Genomic DNA, 20336 nt, shown 5'->3' with positions numbered 1-20336 from the left:
ACAAGTTACTCTCCATTAAATGTAGCTAAGCTACAAGTTACTCGCCATTAAGTGTAACTAAGCTACAAGTTACTCCCCATTAAATGTAGCTAAGCTACAAGTTACTCTCCATTAAATGTAGCTAAGTTACACGTTATTCTCCATTAAATGTAGCTAAGCTACAAGTTACTCTCCATTAAATTTATATAAGCTACAAGTTACTCTATATTAAATGTAGCTAAGCTACAAGTTACTCCCCATTAAATGTAGCTAAGCTACAAGTTACTCTCCATTAAATGTAGCTAAGCTACAAGTTACTCTCCATTAAATGTATATAAGCTACAAGTTACTCTATATTAAATGTAGCTAAGCTACAAGTTACTCGCCATTAAGTGTAACTAAGCTACAAGTTACTCCCCATTAAATGTAACTAAGCTACAAGTTACTCTCCATTAAATGTAGCTAAGCTACAAGTTACTCTCCATTAAATTTAGGTAAGCTGCAAGTTACTCTATATAAATGTAGCTAAGCTACAAGTTACTCTCCATTAAATTTATATAAGCTACAAGTTACTCTATATTAAATGTAGCTAAGCTACAAGTTACTCTCCATTAAATTTAGGTAAGCTACAAGTTACTCTATATAAATGTAGCTAAGCTACAAGTTACTCTCCATTAAATTTATATAAGCTACAAGTTACTCTATATTAAATGTAGCTAAGCTACAAGTTACTCGCCATTAAGTGTAACTAAGCTACAAGTTACTCCCCATTAAATGTAGCTAAACTACAAGTTACTCTCCATTAAATGTAGCTAAGTTACAAGTTATTCTCCATTAAATGTAGCTAAGCTACAAGTTACTCTCCATTAAATGTAGCTAAGCTACAAGTTACTCTCCATTAAATGTAGCTAAGCTACAAGTTACTCTCCATTAAATGTAGCTAAGCTACAAGTTACTCTCCATTAAATGTAGCTAAGCTACAAGTTACTCTCCATTAAATGTAGCTAAGCTACAAGTTACTCTCCATTAAATGTAGCTAAGCTACAAGTTACTCTCCATTAAATGTAGCTAAGTTACAAGTTATTCTCCATTAATTGTAGCTGAGCTACCCGCCTTACCTTGCCTCTGATTGTCCAGTCCGTGATGTTTAACTTGTAAGTTAACTACATTAAATGGGGAGTAGCTTGTAGCTAAGCTAAATTCCATGGAGACTAACTTGTAGCTTAGCTACATTTAATGGAGAGTAACTTGTAGCTTAGCTACATTTAATGGAGAGTAACTTGTAGCTTAGTTACATTTAATGGAGAGTAACTTGAAGTTTAGCTACATTTAATGGAGAGTAATGTGTAGCTTAGTTACATTTAATGGAGAGTAACTTGTAGCTTAGCTACATTTAAAGGACAGTAACTTGTAGCTTAGCTACATTTAATATGGAGTAATTTGTAGCTTAACTACATTTAATGGAGAGTAACTTGTAGTTTAGCTACATTTAATATAGAGTAACTTGTAGCTTCGCTACATTTAATGGCGAGTAACTTGTAGCTTAGCTACATTTAATGGAGAGTAACTTGTAGCTTAGCTACATTTAATGGAGAGTAACTTGTATCTTAGCTACATTTAATGGAGAGTAATGTGTAGCTTAGCTACATTTTATGGAGAGTAACTTGTAGCTTAGCTACATTTAATGGAGAGTAATGTGTAGCTTAGCTACATTTAATGGAGAGTAACTTGTAGCTTAGCTACATTTAATGGAGAGTAACTTGTAGCTTTGCTACATTTCATGGAGAGTAACTTGTAGCTTAGCTACATTTAATGGAGAGTAACTTGTAGCTTAGCTACATTTAATGGAAAGTAACTTGTAGCTCAGCCACATTTAATGGGGAGTAACTTGTAGCTTAGCTGCATATAATGGAGAGTAATTTGTAGCTTAGCTACATTTAATGGAAAGTGACTTGTAGCTTAGCTACATTTAATGGAGAGTAACTTGTAGCTTAACTACATTTGAAGGACAGTAACTGGTAGCTTAGCTACATTTGAAGGACAGTAACTTGTAGCTTAGCTACATTTCATGGAGACTAACTTGTAGCTTAGCTACATTTAATGGAGCGTAACTTGTAGCTTAGCTACATTTAAAAAGATAAACTTGTAGCTTAGCAACATTTAATGGAGAGTAACTTGTAGTTTAGCTACATTTAATGGAGAGTAACTTGTAGCTTAGCTACATTTAATGGAGAGTAACTTGTAGCTTAGCTACATTTCATGGAGAGTAACTTGTAGCTTAGCTACATGTCATGGAGAGTAACTTGTAGCTTAGCTACATGCCATGGAGAGTAACTTGTAGCTTAGCTACATTTCATGGAGAGTAACTTGTAGTTTAGCTACATTTTATGGAGAGTAACTTGTAGCTTAGCTTCATTTAATGGACAGTAACTTGTAGCTTAGCTACATTTAATAGAAAGTAACTTGTAGCTTATCTAAATGTAATGGAGAGTAACTTGTAGCTTAGCTACATTTAATGGAGATTAATTTTTATCTTAGCTACATTTAATGGAGATTATCTACATTTCATGGAGAGTAACTTGTAGTTTAGCTACATTTATTGGAGCGTAACTTGTAGCTTTGCTACATTTAATGGAGAGTAACTTGTAGCTTAGCTACATTTAATGGAGAGTACCTTGTAGCTTAGTTACATTTCATGGAGCGTAACTTGTAGCTTAGGTACATTTAATGGAGAGTAACTTGTAGCTTAGCTACATTTAATGGAGAGTACCTTGTAGCTTAGCTACATTTCATGGAGCGTAACTTGTATCTTAGCTACATTTAATGGAGAGTAATGTGTAGCTTAGCTACATTTATTGGAGAGTAACTTGTAGCTTAGCTATATTTATTGGAGCGTAACTTGTAGCTTAACTACATTTAATGGAGAGTAACTTGTAGCTTAGCTACATTTAATAAAGATAAACTTGTAGCTTAGCTACATTTAATGGAGAGTAACTTGTAGCTTAGCTACATTTAATGGAGAGTACCTTGTAGCTTAGCTACATTTCATGGAGCGTAACTTGTATCTTAGCTACATTTAATGGAGAGTAATGTGTAGCTTAGCTACATTTATTGGAGAGTAACTTGTAGCTTAGCTATATTTATTGGAGCGTAACTTGTAGCTTAACTACATTTAATGGAGAGTAACTTGTAGCTTAGCTACATTTAATAAAGATAAACTTGTAGCTTAGCTACATTTAATGGAGAGTAACTTGTAGCTTAGCTACATTTAATGGAGAGTAACTTGTAGTTTAGCTACATTTAATGGAGATTAACTTGTAACTTAGCTAGCTACATTTTCAAAATAGCTTGCCCATCACTGCTAACAGGACATTTTGTTTCCTACTGTGTTAAATTAATTTGCTTGAAAATCATTTTTTTTGCGGAATAAGCCAAATAATGACAACTGTTGATACCAAACAGCGTGTCAACGCTCGCTAAACAGCAGCCATAAATCCTCCTTGCCTGCGGGTTTTTTTACGTGCGTGTGGCGTCCTCTTACCTACAATTTCATTTCGGCACGTGCGGAGCAGTAAGGTCAGCGGTCTCCGAGGTCTGGCGGAGGGGGCGGCGTGTCGGAGCAAGTGGCCCGGTGATGGATGGCAGTAATCTCACAGCCGTTGGAGTCACAACACACTTTACTTGGGAAGGGTAGCAGGGGGTGGGGGGAGCGGTAGGAAACCGCTTTAGTCGAGCGGAGAGCCCAATTTATTATAAATCTACGTGTGCGTTACTAGCGCCCTGGCTAAGTGCTATCATGTATGTGCCGGAAGATACAAAAAGCCATGCAATAGTACAGTATGTGTCCTACCTAGGGATGATGTTCGAAACCGGTTCTCCTGGTTGTTCGATAAGAAAAGAACCGATTCCATGGACTCAAATCCCTTTTTGAGAACCGGTTCCCGTTATCGAGGCCACTATAGTAAAGAAAAAGAGTTGGTTCTTTATTCGAATCCCTGGGAACGAATCCCGTCCCACAGGAAACGCCCTGTGGGACATCACAGGAAATGACGTAGCTCAGTCATTCGGCGGCAGATACAGAAAGCAGCAAAAATAATGGACAGGAAAAAACGCCTCAAGGCATGGCTTCGTTTGACAAAAAAATACGACGAGGAAACGGCAATATGCAATTATTGCCAGGCTTCGCGCTCATGTGAGGGGAGCAGTACAACAAACATGTTGAAACATGTTCAGGCCGCACATAACCTGAACGTTCGAGAACCGTGTCGTGTCTTCGACACGTGGAGAAGTAGCGACAGAGATGACGAAGCACGCCCCTCTTCCTCTGCTTCAACCTGCAGTCCCAAGTGATAGTGCCGGTGAGTAACTAACGTTAAATGTTGCCGGTTAATTTCCATATCTGCTCATTTGTAGCCTTTAGGCTAAAATAAGGTTACCTCTTGTGTCAACCAGGACTGTAGAATTGTTGATTGATGACTGTGGCGTTCTTAGTGTGTGTAGTTAGTATGTTCCAATAGCTGCAGAAGTGCACTTTTTGGAGAGCTGTATTATTTTCAGTTTTTTGCCAAAGGGATTGATTTTATTTAACACTATATTATTATTTATAGACTTATAGTGATCACAGAGACAGGTTGTTTTTGTGTTACTGTGTATATTTGTTTTTCTGAAAAATCCCACTTAATATACTTTGGGTAACAACAGTCAATATTATTTTTTATTTATTTAATTTTTTTAGGTGGGTAACAACAGTCAATATTTATTTGTTTATTTTATTGAATTTTTTTCTTATAAAATAAAAGTGAGCTTTTGTTAAACCAAATATTGTTTTTTTCCATATACAACAGGGGTGTCAAACTCAAATACAGAGGGGGCCAAAATTTAAAACTGAACAAATTAACCTTTTAATAGGGACCCAAACAAGTTTTGCATGGAATATTGAACAAGCAAAGCTTATATAACTTTATAGTGACATGCAAAATAGAGTTTTAAATAATAATAATAATAATTAAAAAATATCAATGGCATATCAAATAAAATTTAAATAAAAATGGAATGCCTCTTTTCTATTTGCAGCCTTCTGAGGTAAATATCTAAATAAACTTTTTCCACAGGCTAATACATTTGAAAATAAAATAACAATAATGAATGAATCAAACATTCAAGCCTTGAAGTAGCAAGAGAAAGTGCATGAAAATGTGCTTTAACACTGAATATGGAACAAGCAACGCTTATATAACTTAATAGTGCAAAATCAACTTTCAAAAAACAAACGAAAAAACATCAATGGTATATTAAATAAAAATTAAATAAAAAATGCAATGCCTCTTTTCTATTTGCAGCCTTCTGAGGTAAATATCAACATTAACTTGGTGGGCGGGGCCGGGGTTTGGTGGTGTATATTGTAGCGTCCCGGAAGAGTTAGTGCTGCAAGGGGTTCTGGGTATTTGTTCTGTTGCGTTTATGTTGTGTTACGGTGCGGATGTTCTCCCAAAATGTGTTTGTCATTCTTCACAGTGTGGCGCAAATTTGTAACAGTTTTAAAGTTCTTTATACGTCCACCCTCAGTGTGACCTGTATGGCTGTTGACCAAGTATGGCTTGCATTCACTTGTGTGTGTGTAAAGGCCACGTATGTTATGTGACTGGGCCGGCACGCTGTTTGTATGGAGGGAAAGCGGATGAGACGACAGGTTGTAGAGGACGTTGAAGGCAGTGCCTTTAAGGCACGCCCCCAATAATGTTGTCCGGGTGGAAATCGGGAGAAATTCGGGAGAATGATTGCCCCGGGAGATTTTCAGGAGGGGCACTGAAATTTGGGAGTCTCCCGGGAAAATCGGGAGGGTTGGCAAGTATGAGTATTAACTGTGAATGCGGTGTATAACACCAGCGGGCCAGCTCTAATGTTAATTTGATATTGCCTCAAGGGCCAAATGAAATTACACGGCGGGCCACATTTGGCCCGCGGGCCAGAGTTTGACACCCATGTTCTATATGTTATAGTTATTTGAATGACTCTTACCATAATAGGTTACGTTAACATACCAGGCATGTTCTCAGTTGGTTATTTATGCCACTTATTCAGCCTGTTGTTCACTATTCTTTATTTATTTTAAATTGCCTTTCAAATGTCTATTCTTGGTGTTGGCTTTTATCTAATAAATTTCCCCCCCAAAAATGCGACTTATACTCCAGTGTGACTTATATATGTTTTTTCCCTTCTTTATTATGCATTTTCGGCCGGTGCGGCTTATACTCCGGTGCGACTTATACTCGGAAAAATACGGTAGTTAGTATGTTCCAATAGCAGCAGAAGTGCACTTTTTGGAGAGCTGTATTATTTTCAGTTTTTTGCCAAAGGGACTGATTTTATTTGACACTATATTATTATTTATACACCGATAGTGTTTTTGTGTTACTGTATATATTTGTTTTTCTGAAAAATCCCACTTAATATAACAACAGGCAATATTTATTTATTTTATGTCATTTTTTTAGGGGGGTAACAACAGTCAATATTTATTTATTTATTTAATTCAATTTTTTTCTTATAAAATAAAAGTGAGCTTTTGTTAAACCAAATATTGTTTTTTCCCATATACAACAACCTATATGGATTCAATAAGAGAATCGATAAGGAATCGGTTCGATAAGAGCGGGGGTCGGCAACCCGCGGCTCTAGAGCCGCATGCGGCTCTTTAGCGCCGCCCTAGTGGCTCTCTGGAGATTTTTCAAAAATGTATGAAGAATGGAAAAAGATGAGGGGAAAAAATGTATTTTTTTGTTTTAGTATGGTTTCTGTAGGAGGACAAACATGACACAAACCTCCCTAATTGTTATAAATCACACTGTTTATATTAAACAGGCTTCACTCATTCGAGTATTTGGCGAGCGCCGTTTTCTCCTACTTATTTTGGCGGTCCTTGAACTCACCGTATAGTTTGTTTACATGTATAAATTTCTCCGACTTTCCAGGACGTGTTTTATGCCACTTTTTCTGTCTCATTTTGTCCACCACACTTTTAACGTCGTGCGTGAGTGCACAAAGGTGAGTTTTGTTGATGTTATTGACTTGTGTGGAGTGCTAATCAGACATATTTAGTCACTGCATGACTGCAAGCTAATCGATGCTAACATGCTACTTAGGCTAGCGATATGTACATATTGCATCATTATGCCTCATTTGTAGCTATATTTGAGCTCATTTAGTTTCCTTTAAGTCCTCTTAATTAAATGTATATCTCATGACACATGTAATATGGCTTTTAATTTTTTGCGGCTCCAAACAGATTTTTTTTTGTATTTTTGGTCCAATATGGCTCCTTCAACATTTTGGGTTGCCGACCCCTGGATAAGAGGATTCGATAATGGGCTCGAACTCGATAATTTCTCATCAAACATCATCCCTAGTCCTACCTATCAATAAATAGTCATAAATTACCCGCCTTTCTGTCAATTCTATTGCACTTCATATTTACATGACGGCTTTGGACGAACATTTTCCCTTTCCCCCCCCCAGTTTTCTGAACGAGTCCCTTCACTCCACAGCCTCGGAGGACAGACAATTCCGCCGCGCGTCCTTGTCCTCAAACGTCACCTTTTTGTTCCTCTTTGGGTCGATCCAGGAGTTGTGGATGATGGCGTTGTTGGGCGTGGGGTCGGCCTCGATGATGGACACCACCCGCTTCTTCATCTTGCTTTTCAGCACCTTCTGGAACTTCTGCCGGGTGAAGGCGTAGAGCAGCGGGTGGAAGATGGTGGTGCCGTACGCCATGACCAGGAAGCCCAGCCGGAGCTTGACCATGAGGTCGCTGGGGCCCACGCTGAGGATGACGGTGTTGAGCACGGTGATGGGCGTCCAGCAGAGCAGGAAGGTGGACACGATCAGGAGGGACATCCTGAAGACCCGCTTCTGGCGCTCCCGCCTCTCCCGGTGGCGCTTCACGGCCCGGCGTAGGGCGATGATGACCGACACCGACGTGCGCATACCCAGCGTGGGGTTGCGTCCGCCGCTGCTCTGGGAGGCGTCGGTGGCCTCCGGCTGCGTGGTCATGGCCGTCATGGAGGGGCGTTTTTTCCTGCGCACCTTCTTCTTCTGGGAGGCGTGGAAGCGCGTGCCGATGCGGATGTTGAGCGCCTGCAGGATTTTGGAGTAGGTGATGAGCATGACCACGGCCGTGAAGAAGAATATGGGAATCTGCGCCATCAGGTGGTAATAGAGACCCAGTTCTGTGTAGTACTGGTTGGAGTGGACCGCGCTCTCCACCAGGGTCTGGTTGAGTTCCGCATTGGCGAAGAAGCCCACCTCCATGAAGGGCACCAAGAAGCTGACCAAGGACAGCACCCATATGGCGGTCATGAGCGCCAGGGCCCGCCGCATGGTCAGAACCCGGTTGGCCGGTTTGACGGAGATGTCGTAGCGGTCCAAGGTGATGGCGAGCACGTTGGCGGCGGTGGCCACGCTGGCGAAGGAGACGCAGGCCTCGTGGAAGCAGCTCAGCAGCCCGGCGTCCCCCTCCAGCGAGAGCAGGACCACCACCATGGTGAGGGGGATGCAGCAGACGCACACCAGCACGTCCAGGACGTGGAGGTTCATGGTGACGATGTTGCTGACGGAGCTGATGAGGTTGGACTTCATGCAGTAGAGGACCAGCACGGTGAGGTTGGAGCTCAGGCCCAGGAGGATCTCCAGCATGAGGAAGCCCGTGATGGAGACCTGGAAACTCAGCGGGTAGCTGCAGGGGCCGGGGGTGGCCGGACTCACGGTGTGGGTGAGGGGCTCGGTGTTGTCGGTGACCGTGACGTTGCTCATGGTGGCTTCTTCTTTCGGGCAGGAGATGATATGCATTCTCCTGGAGACAAGAGGAGACAAGTGTCATTTGGGAGGCGGTCATGGGGATACCAAATATTGATGGAGATCACATCATCTCATTACGAGTCCATTTTGAACACGCACACTGCAAATTATTGGCCATTTTACAATGTACAAACCCCAAAACCAGAGAAGTTGCCACTTTGTGTAAATGGTAAATAAAAACAGAATACAATGATTTGCAAATCCCTTTCAACTTATATTCAATTGAATAGACTGCAAAGACAAGATATTTAATGTTCACACTTTTTTGTGCAAATAATCATGAATTTATAATTTAATGGCAGCAACACATTGCACAGGGGCATTTTTACCACTGTGTTACGTGGCCTTTCCTTTTAACAACGTTTCGGAACTGAGGAGACACATTTTTGAAGCTTTTCAGGTGGAATTCTTTCCCATTCTTGCTTGATGTACAGCTTAAGTTGTTCAACAGTCCGGGGGTCTCCGTTGTAGTATTTTAGGCTGCATATTGCGCCTCCGTGACCCCCGAAAAGGGACAAGTGGTAGAAAATGGATGGATGGATATTGCGCCACACATTTTCAACGGGAGACAGGTCTGGACGACTACAGGCAGGCCAGTCTAGTACCCGCACTCTTTTACTGTGAAGCCACGCTGTTGTAACACGTGGCTTGGCATTGTCTTGCTGAAATAAGCAGGGGCGTCCATGGTAACGTTTCTTGGATGGCAACATATGTTGCTCCAAAACCTGTATGTACCTTTCAGCATTAATGGTGCCTTCACAGATGTGTAAGTTACCCATGCCTTGGGCACTAATACACCCCCATACCATCACACATGCTGGCTTTTACACTTTGCGCCTAGAACAGTTAGGAAGGTTCTTCTCCTCTCGACGTCCACAGTTTCCAAAAACAATTTGAAATGTCGACTCGTCAGACCACAGTACACTTTTCCACTTTGCATCAGACCATATTACATGAGCTCGGGCCCAGCGAAGTCGGCGGCGTTTCCGGGTGTTGTTGATAAATGGCTTTGGCTTTGCATAGTAGAGTTTTAACATGCACTTACAGATGTGGCGACAAACTGTAGTTGCTGACAGTGGTTTTCTGAAGTGATCCTGAGCCCATGTGGTGATATCCTTTACACACCGATGTCGCTTTTTGATGCAGTACCGCCTGAGGGATCCAAGGTCCGTAATATCATCGCTTACGTGCAGTGATTTCTCCAGATTCTCTGAACCTTTTGATGATATTACGGAGCGTAGATGGTGAAATCCCTAAATTCCTTGCAATAGCTGGTTGATAAATGTTGTTCTTAAACAATTCACTCAGGCATTTGTTGACAAAGTGGTGACCCTCGCCCCGTCCTTGTTTGTGAATGACTGAGCATTTCATGGAAGCTGCTTTTATACCTAATCATGGCACCCCACCTGTTCCCAATTAGCCTGTTCACCCGTGGGATGTTCCAAATAAGTGTTTGATGTCCATTCCTCAACTTTCTCAGGTTTTTTTGCCACTTGTGCCAGCTTTTTTGAAACATGTTGCAGGCATCCAATTCCAAATGAGCTAATATTTGCAAAAAATAAAAACATTTTCCAGTTCGAACATGAAATATCTTGTCTTTGCAGTCTATTCAATTGAATATAAGTTGAAAAGGATTTGCAAATCATTGTATTCTGTTTTTATTTACCTTTTACACAACGTGCCAACTTCACTAGTTTTGGGGGTTTGTACTTCTAGAAACTTCCTTAGTTTAAAGGACTATTTCAGGGGTGTCAAACGGCCCACAAATTCAGTTTGCTAAATATAAAAATGGGCTGCCGTTTTTTTTTAATGAAAGAAACTGCTGTTCTAAATGTGTCCACTAGATGTCGCAATAGCAATTCAAGTGCAACCCACGTCACACAGCGTAAAGATGACGTGTCAGCTGACTTTGAGCGCCCTCTGGGTTGGCTGCCGCTACTCCAATCAGCGCAGGTGCGAGCAACCAGACGCTCCTGTTGTGGCGGGCGGCAGTATCGTACCTTCTCATTGTAAATGATCCACTCAACGGATAAAATAACGGAACGGTCAGACTCAAAGACTCAAGTCAACATGACCGTCCTCTTTTTAGAGTTTCATGGAGCGCACGCAATAGGTTGAATGCACCATGCGCACCCTGAACTCCATTGTAAAAATGTGCGTTTCTACACTTGTTGTGTTCGTTCTGTTTTATTTCATGCCTAAATCTACCATGTTCACATTGGTTAAGTTTGTAGTTATTTTACCTTAATTTCGGCTATTATGGTGTAACGTTGACAATTGTTTCGACGATATTATAATTGTAATATTTGAATGATGATGAATGAATATATTGTGGCAGTTGTGGATGTCAGTTGAGAAAACACTCGTTTGCTTTTCCAAACGTTTGTAATAGTGAACTGCCAACATGAGAATTCAAAACAGTGCTTAAAGTTGAATGTATTTGTAAAAACTTAGAGACAAAGTCTAAGTTCATTGTGTTTTTCCTCAGAATTTTGCCAAGAGGATTATTTCTAATGTGTACATTTTCAGAATGTGCTCGATCTGTTTTGGGACAAAGTCAAACAAAACAATCTGAAGTTGTCTTTATTTTTAAGTTATTATGCCATGAATTTACCAGTCTGGCCCGCGTGGGCATAGACTTTCCTCCATGCGGCCCCTGAAATTAAAAGGCTTTGACACCCCCTGATTTATTTACTCTTCATTGTCTTAATATTAGCATGAATAATTAAATGTTGTCTATTCTTGTTAAAAAAAGTTTAAATTGAGAAAATAACTATAACATTTTTTTTTTTGCTTTCCCCCGACATAGAAAATCGTGTTTAAAGATTCTTCAACATCCCGAGGATACTTTATTTTAAATTTGCAAGTTGAATAATGCATGTTTTCAGAATAAAATACTTATTTCTAGCCTCAAAGTCCTGCTAATTTCTATATATTCTATATAAATGTAAGATGTCTTATCAAGTCATTAATTAATTTAACCAGTTTTTAGTATTTTTTTCCCCCTAAAATCTAGTCTTTTTAGCTTACCAGTAGCTGTTTTTTTTGCAGTGCACATACTGTTAGTTACCATAATATGATTCACTGTAAAAAAAAATAATCCTATTTTTATGGTTAATTTACTCTAAATTTCTACTGTAATTTTTCTATTTTTTTAAAATAGTTTATAAAACTGTAGAATTGAAGACATTATCTGTAAATAAACAATCCGCCTGTTATTTTAAGTAATGTGCCAGTAATGACAAACTATGTATATTTCAATTTTTTTTACAGAAATATACCAAATTAATTATACATAGCATTTTCTGTTTTCTTAAATTACTTTCAAATTCATGTAAAATAACAGTAATTATCTTTCATTAAATATGTAGCTTGTTATATAAAAGTCTATGTCCACACTAACAATCTAGAATAAAGGTATTTTTCTGCAGAACTGTTTGCATCGTCACTTTATTAAAGGTGGTTGATCTTAACAATTCAGAAAAAATCTGTAAAATAATGGTATTTTTCTGTGGAACTGCCAGCATCGTCACTTCATTAAAGGTGTTTGATCGTAACAATTTGGAAAAACTCTGTAGAATAAAGGTATTTTTCTGCAGGACTGTTTGCATCGTCACTTTATTAAAGGTGGTTGATCTTAATAATTTAGTAAAAATCTGTAAAATTACGATATTTTTCCGCAAAACGTTTCATGAAAATTTCTGTAAATATAATGTTTTTGATCATTATTTGGTTTACAATGTTTTACTTTAATTTTATGGTTTTCGTTTGGCAGCCGTAGCTGCCAGTAGATGACCGTTTTTTTACAGCATTTTTTTTTTACAGTGTTGCCAATAAAGAGCTACCACACATCTAAGAATTATGTCAGGCTTAACACGTTAATTACGCTCTTAATGAACAAGAACTGTTAAAAAAAAAAAAAAAAATCATCATTCTGCACATTTACTAAGTTCTAAATAGCGTGTGCAAAGTAAAAAATAATTGCAGGTACTATTAGTGGGCATGTTGCGGGTGATCTACAAAACCCAAAACCTTGTTTCCCGTTTCAGGTGTTTTGTTTCACGTTTCAGGGGTTTTGTTTCACAATTCAGGTGTTTTGTTTCCCGTTTCAAGTGTTTTGTTTCACGTTTCAAGTGTTTTGTTTCACGTTTCAGGCGTTTTGTTTCCCGTTTCAAGTGTTTTGTTTCACGTCTCAGGTGTTTTGTTTCCCGTTTTAGGTGTTTTGTTTCCCGTTTCAAGTGTTTTGTTTCATGTTTCAAGTGTTTTGTTTCCTGTTTCAAGTGCTTTGTTTCCCGTTTCAAATGTTTTATTTCACGTTTCAGGAGTTTTGTTTCACGTTTCAAGCATTTTGATTCACGTTTCAGGTGTTTTGTTTCCCGTTTCAGGTGTTTTGTTTCACGTTTCAAGTGTTTTTTTTCACATTTCAGGTGTTTTGTTTCACGTTTTAAGTGTTTTGTTTCACGTTTCAGGTGTTTTGTTTCCCGTTTCAGGTGTTTTGTTTCACGTTTCAAGTGTTTTGTTTCACGTTTCAGGTGTTTTGTTTCACGTTTCAAGTGTTTTGTTTCACGTTTCAGGTGTTTTGTTTCCCGTTTCAGGTGTTTTGTTTCACATTTCAGGTGTTTTGTTTCACGTTTCAAGTGGTTTGTTTCACGTTTCAAGGTTTTTTGTTTCACGTTTCAAGGTTTTTTGTTTCACGTTTCAAGTGTTTTGTTTCACATTTCAAGTGATTTGTTTCACGTTTCAGGTGTTTTGTTTCACGTTTTAAGTGTTTTGTTTCACGTTTCAGGTGTTTTGTTTCACGTTTCAAGTGTTTTGTTTCACGTTTAAGTTGTTTTGTTTCCCGTTTCAGGTGTTTTGTTTCACATTTCAGGTGTTTTGTTTCACGTTTCAATTGGTTTGTTTCACGTTTTAAGTGTTGTGTTTCATGTTTCAAGTGTTTTGTTTCCCGTTTCAAGTGTTTTGTTTCACGTTTCAGGAGTTTTGTTTCATGTTTCAAGTGTTTTGTTTCACGTTTCAGGTGTTTTGTTTCACGTTTCAGGTGTTTTGTTTCACGTTTCAAGTGTTTTGTTTCACGTTTCAGGTGTTTTGTTTCACGTTTTAAGTGTTTTGTTTCACGTTTCAGGTGTTTTGTTTCACGTTTCAGGTGTTTTGTTTCACAATTCAAGTGTTTTGTTTCCCGTTTCAAGTGTTTTGTTTCATATTTCATGTGTTTTGTTTCACGTTTCAGGTGTTTTGTTTCCCGTTTCAGGTGTTTTGTTTCACATTTCAGGTGTTTTGTTTCACATTTCAAGTGGTTTGTTTCACGTTGCAAGTGTTTTGTTTAACGTTTCAAGTGTTTTGTTTCACGTTTTAAGTGTTGTGTTTCACGTTTCAAGTGTTTTGTTTCACGTTTCAGGAGTTTTATTTCACGTTTCAAGTGTTTTGTTTCACGTTTTAAGTGTTTTGTTTCACGTTTCAGGTGTTTTGTTTCCCGTTTCAGGTGTTTTGTTTCACATTTCAGGTGTTTTGTTTCACGTTTCAAGTGTTTCGTTTCACAATTCAGGTGTTTTGTTTCACGTTTCAAGGGTTTTGTTTCACGTTTCAAGTGTTTTGTTTCACGTTTCAGGAGTTTTGTTTCACGTTTCAAGTGTTTTGTTTCACGTTTCAGGTGTTTTGTTTCACGTTTCAGGGGTTTTGTTTCACATTTCAGGTGTTTTGTTTCACGTTTCAAGTGTTTTGTTTCACGTTTCAGGAGTTTTGTTTCACGTTTCAAGTGTTTTGTTTCACATTTCAGGTGTTTTGTTTCACGTTTCAGGGGTTTTGTTTTACGTTTCAGGTGTTTTGTTTCACGTTTCAGGTGTTTTGTTTCCCGTTTCAGGTGTTTTGTTTCACGTTTCAAGTGTTTTGTTTCACATTTCAGGTGTTTTGTTTCACGTTTTAAGTGTTTTGTTTCACGTTTCACGTGTTTTGTTTCCCGTTTCACGTGTTTTGTTTCACATTTCAGGTGTTTTGTTTCACGTTTCAAGTGTTTTGTTTCACAATTCAGGTGTTTTGTTTCACGTTTCAAGTGTTTTGTTTCACGCTTCAAGTGTTTTGTTTCATGTTTCAAGTGTTTTGTTTCACGTTTGAAGTGTTTTGTTTCACGTTTCAGGTGTTTTGTTTCACGTCTCAGGTGTTTTGTTTCCCGTTTTAGGTGTTTTGTTTCCCGTTTCAAGTGTTTTGTTTCATGTTTCAAGTGTTTTGTTTCCTGTTTCAAGTGCTTTGTTTCCCGTTTCAAATGTTTTGTTTCACGTTTCAGGAGTTTTGTTTCACGTTTCAAGCGTTTTGATTCACGTTTCAGGTGTTTTGTTTCCCGTTTCAGGTGTTTTGTTTCATGTTTCAAGTGTTTTTTTTCCACATTTTAGGTGTTTTGTTTTACGTTTTAAGTGTTTTGTTTCACGTTTCAGGTGTTTTGTTTCCCGTTTCAGGTGTTTTGTTTCACGTTTCAAGTGTTTTGTTTCACGTTTCAGGTGTTTTGTTTCACGTTTCAAGTGTTTTGTTTCACGTTTCAGGTGTTTTGTTTCCCGTTTCAGGTGTTTTGTTTCACATTTCAGGTGTTTTGTTTCACGTTTCAAGTGGTTTGTTTCACGTTTCAAGGTTTTTTGTTTCACGTTTCAAGTGTTTTGTTTCACATTTCAAGTGATTTGTTTCACGTTTCAGGTGTTTTGTTTCACGTTTTAAGTGTTTTGTTTCACGTTTCAGGTGTTTTGTTTTACGTTTCAAGTGTTTTGTTTCACGTTTCAGGTGTTTTCTTTCCTGTTTCAGGTGTTTTGTTTCACATTTCAGGTGTTTTGTTTCACGTTTCAATTGGTTTGTTTCACGTTTCAAGTGTTTTGTTTCACGTTTCAGGTGTTTTGTTTCCCGTTTCAGGTGTTTTGTTTCACAATTCAAGTGTTTTGTTTCCCGTTTCAAGTGTTTTGTTTCACGTTTCAAGTGTTTTGTTTCACGTTTCAGGTGTTTTGTTTCCCGTTTCAGGTGTTTTGTTTCACATTTCAGGTGTTTTGTTTCACGTTTCAAGTGGTTTGTTTCACGTTTCAAGTGTTTTGTTTCACGTTTCAAGTGTTTTGTTTCACGTTTTAAGTGTTGTGTTTCACGTTTCAAGTGTTTTGTTTCACGTTTCAGGTGTTTTGTTTTACGTTTCAAGTGTTTTGTTTCACGTTTCAAGTGTTTTGTTTCACGTTTCAGGTTTTTTTTTCTTCACGTTTCACGTGTTTTGTGCAAGTGCCGAGTTGAAGACTGGTTGCGACAGTATTGAAATATGGAACCGTTTCATTGGATGTGAATCGGTGCTACGTTGGTGGGTCCCTATAAAAGTACCAAAGTGAGTACCTAGCTCTATATACATAATGCTAGAGGTCAAGAAGGAGGACGCAGGTTTGTTGCCCTATTTGGTTGCAAATGGAGGTCCTTTGCTCCTGAACGCATCACTTGGCATCTCATAAGTGACAAGAACAAACCCCAAAACTTGAGCAAGATATTGGCACATAAAGGACGTGAATTAAAAGAATACATCTTTTTAAACTTCTATTCAATTGAATAGACTGCAAAGACAAGATATTTCATGTTTCGAAATGGTAACCTTTGTTATTTTTTTGCAAATATTAGCTCATTTGGAATTTGATGCCTGCAACATGTTTCAAAAAAAGCTGGCACCAGTGGCAAAAAAGACTGAGAAAGTCGAGGAATGCTCATCAAACACTTATTTGGAACATCCCACAGGTGAACAGGCTCATTGGGAACAGGTGGGCGCCATGATTGGGTATAAAAGCAGCTTCCATGAAATGCTCAGTCGTTCACAGACAAAGACGTCCCAAAATAGTTTGAGCACATTCTGAAAATGTACACTTTAGAAATAATCCTCTTGGGCAAAACACTTCCAGTTAGTTGAAAATTCTGAGGATGAACTTAGATTTGTCTCAGAGTTTTTACAAAGATATTAAACTTCAAGCACTTCCTGTTTTGAATGCTCATGTTGGCAGTTCACTATTAAAAACTGCCAAGTGTTTGCTCAACTGACATCCGCAACTGCCACAACATATTCATTTATCATCATTCAAGTAGTACAATTACAAACGTATAATATCATCAAAACAATTGTCAATGTGACACCAGAATAGCCTAAATTAAGGTAAAATAACTACAAACTTAACCAATGTGAACATGGCAGATTTAGGCATGAAATAAAACAGAACGAACACAACAAATGTAGAAACGCACATTTTTACAATGGAGTTCAGGGTGCGCATGGTGCATTCAACCTATTGCGTGCACTGCATGGAACTCTAAAAAGAGGACAGTCATGTTGACTTGAGTCTTTGAGTCTGACCGTTCCGTTATTTTATCCGTTGAGCGGATCATTTACAATGAGAAGGTACGATACTGCCGCCAGCCACAACAGGAGCGTCTGGTTGCTCGCACCTGCGCTGATTGGAGTAGCGGCAGCCAACCCAGAGGGCGCTTAAAGTCAGCTGACACGCCATCTTTACGCTGCGTGACGTGGGTTACACTTGAATTGCTATTGCGACATCTAGTGGACACATTTAGAACAGCAGTTTCTTTCATTAACAAAACGGCAGCCCATTTTTATATTTGGCAAACTGAATTTGTGGGCCGTTTGACACCCCTGAAATAGTCCTTTAAACTAAGGAAGTTTCTAGAAGTACAAACCCCTTAAAGCAGTGAAGTTGTCACGTTGTGTAAATGGTAAATAAAAACAGAATACAATGATTTGTTAATCCTTTTCCAACTTATATTCAATTGAATAGACTGCAAAGACAAGATATTTAACGTTCACACTGGAAAACTTTGTTATTTTTTGCAAATATTAGCTCATTTGTAATTTGATGCCTGCAACATGTTTCAAAATAAGCTGGCACAAGTGGCAAAAAAACCTGAGAAAGTTGAGGAATGCTCACCAAACACTTATTTGGAACATCCCACAGGTGGACGGGCTAATTGGGAACAGGTGGGTGCCATGATTGGGTATAAAAGCAGCTTCCATGAAATGCTCAGTCGTTCACAAACAAGGACGGGTGGAGGGTCACCACTTTGTCAACAAATGCCTGAGCAAATTGTTTAAGAACAACATTTCTCAACCAAGCTATTGCAAGGAATTTAGGGATTTCACCAGCTACGGTCCGTAATATCATCAAAAAGTTCAGAGAATCTGGAAAAATCACTGCACGTAACATTGAATGGAGTGGATCCCTCAGGCGGTACTGCATCAAAAAGTGACATCAGTGTGTAAAGGATATCACCACATGGGCTCAGGAACACTTCAGAAAACCACTGTCAGTAACTACAGTTGGTCGCTACATCTGTAAGTGCAAGTTAAAAATCTACTATGCAAAGCCACAGCCCTTTATCAACAACACCCAGAAACACTTTGCTGGGCCCGAACTCATCTAAGAGGAACTGCTGCAAAATGGAAAAGTGTTCTGTGGTCTGATGAGTCCACATTTCAAATTGTTTTTTGGAAACTGTGGACCAAAGAGGAAAAGAACCATCCGGATTGTTCTAGGCGCAAAGTGTAAAAGCCAGCATGTGTGATGGTATGGGGGTGTATTAGTGCCCAAGACATGGGTAACTTACACATCTGTGAAGGCACCATTAATGCTGAAAGGTACATACAGGTTTTGGAGCAACATATGTTGCCATCCAAGCGACGTTATCATGGGCGCCCCTGCTTATTTCAGCTAGACAATGCCAAGCCACGTGTTACAACAGCGTGGCTTCATAGTAAAAGAGTGCGGGTACTAGACTGGCCTGCCTGTAGTCCAGACCTGTCTCCCATTGAAAATGTGAAGACTAAAATATGAGAAGGGAGACTGTTGAACAACTTCAGCTGTACATCAAGCAAAAATGGGAAAGAATTCCACTTCAAAAATGTGTCTCCTCAGTTCCCAAACCTTTACTGAGTGTTGTTAAAAGGAAAGGCCATGTAACACAGTGGTAAAAATGCCCCTGTGACAAGTTTTTTGCAATGTGTTGCTGACATTAAATTCTAAGTTCATGATTAGTTGCAAAAAAGTTTCTCAGTTGGAACATGAAGCTCAGGCCCAGCGAAGCCGACGGCGTTTCTGGGTGTTGTTGAACAATCCGGATGGTTATTTTCCTCTTTGTTCCGAAGGACACAACGTCCACAGTTTCCAAAAACTATTGGAAATGTGGACTCGTCAGACCACAGAACACTTTTCCACTTTGCATCAGTCCATCGTAGATGACCTCGGGCCCAGCGAAGCCGGCGGCGTTTCTGGGTGTTGTTGATAAATGGCTTTGGCTTTGCATAGTAGAGTTTTAACTTGGATTTTCCAGATGTAGCGACAAACTGTAGTTACTGACAGTGGTTTTCTGGAGTGTCCCTGAGCCCATGTGGTGATATCCTTTACACACTTTTTGATGCAGTACCACCTGAGGGATCCAAGGTGCGTAATATCATCGCTTACATGCAGTGATTTCTCCAGATTCTCTGAACCTTTTGATGATATAACGGAGCGTAGATGGTGAAATCCTTAAATTCCTTGCAATAGCTGGTTGAGAAATGTTGTACTAAAACGCATTTGTCGACAAAGTGGTGACCCTCGCCCCGTCCTTGTTTGTGAACGACTGAGCATTTTCATGGACGCTGCTTTTATACCCAATCATGGCACCCACCTGTTCCCAATTAGCCCGTTCACCTGTGGGAATGTTCCAAATAAGTGTTTGATGAGCACTCCTCAACTTTCTCAGTCTTTTTTGCCACTTGTGCCAGCTTTTTTGAAACATGATGCAGGCATCAAATTCCAAATGAGCTAATATTTGCGAAAAAATAAATGGTTAGGAGACATAAAAAGTGGTCATACCCCTCCAGCACTATCTGGGCGGCAGGGCGGTGGAGTCAGGCGTCCATGTGGGATCCGTCGGGAGGAGCATGGCGTCCAAACGTAGCCTTGAAAGAGATTCACCTGTTCGGCAGCCTAAAGTCCCCTTCTGGACTTCTGGTGGACCGAGGGAAAGGACTGGTCCCGCTTTATCGTGTCACGGTATCCCCATCCAGGAGAGGCAGGCCGGAACGGAAACATGTCAGGATTCCTCAAGACCATGAAAACCGGAGTCGTATCCATGAGTTCCAGGAGTCGGTCAGTCATCACCGTGTCCGTGCCCGGACTCATGCCTCCCCCCCCCCCCACCCCCGCACCCCGGAGCGCTATCAGATCAAGCCTCCACTGTTCTTCTCGATCCCTGGCACATCCGGTACAGGTCTGGGCCCCGGGGTCCTCGATCACAGGAGATTGCGTGAGCGCGGCGGATTAGCGGAGCACTCAGGGTGGCGTGCGACCGCCATGGCACTTTGAGATAGCAGACTGTGTCCGTCGCCGGGGGGGACGGGGATGGATCGGAGGGTTCAGAAGGGGTTTTTTCACAGTACCTGAGGAGAGAGGGGGGAAAAAAAGCCAGTAAACGTAGGAGAGGGCAGCAAGGGGGGTAAGCATGAGAGAAAATGAATA

At 39.8% G+C, this 20336-nt stretch overlaps 2 protein-coding genes across 3 annotated transcripts in view; both read right to left on the bottom strand.

Moving 5' to 3' along the window:
- Positions 1-5750, bottom strand: part of bcap29 (B cell receptor associated protein 29) — a 36333-nt gene extending 30583 nt beyond the window's left edge. The window contains exon 1 of one of the 2 annotated variants that reach the window (XM_062040740.1): positions 3525-5750. The gene's annotated coding sequence lies outside the window, so the exon portion shown is untranslated. Of the gene's footprint in view, positions 1-3520 lie in introns of both variants that reach the window. The other variant, XM_062040738.1, reaches the window with a different exon arrangement.
- A 105-nt stretch (positions 5751-5855) lies between these two features.
- LOC133645836 (G-protein coupled receptor 22-like) lies at positions 5856-19996 on the bottom strand. Its single transcript, XM_062040735.1, has 2 exons — positions 19692-19996; positions 5856-8827 (listed from the first exon to the last, which is right to left on the bottom strand). The coding sequence occupies exon 2, from the start codon at positions 8821-8823 to the stop codon at positions 7513-7515; it is 1311 nt and encodes a 436-aa protein (XP_061896719.1). The 5' UTR covers positions 8824-8827; positions 19692-19996; the 3' UTR covers positions 5856-7512.
- Between the last annotated feature and the right edge of the window lie 340 nt (positions 19997-20336).

The sequence above is a fragment of the Entelurus aequoreus genome, linkage group LG03, assembly GCF_033978785.1.
Source record: "Entelurus aequoreus isolate RoL-2023_Sb linkage group LG03, RoL_Eaeq_v1.1, whole genome shotgun sequence".
NCBI classification, from domain to species: Eukaryota; Metazoa; Chordata; class Actinopteri; order Syngnathiformes; family Syngnathidae; genus Entelurus; species Entelurus aequoreus.
The sequence above is the reverse complement of the archived record's forward strand: the minus strand, read 5'-3'. Positions and strand labels throughout refer to the sequence as shown.

What these genes read in the sequence shown, in the direction of transcription:
- LOC133645836 (XM_062040735.1), bottom strand. Translation starts at nt 8,823, where the DNA reads ATGCATATCATCTCCTGCCCGAAAGAAGAAGCCACCATGAGCAACGTC.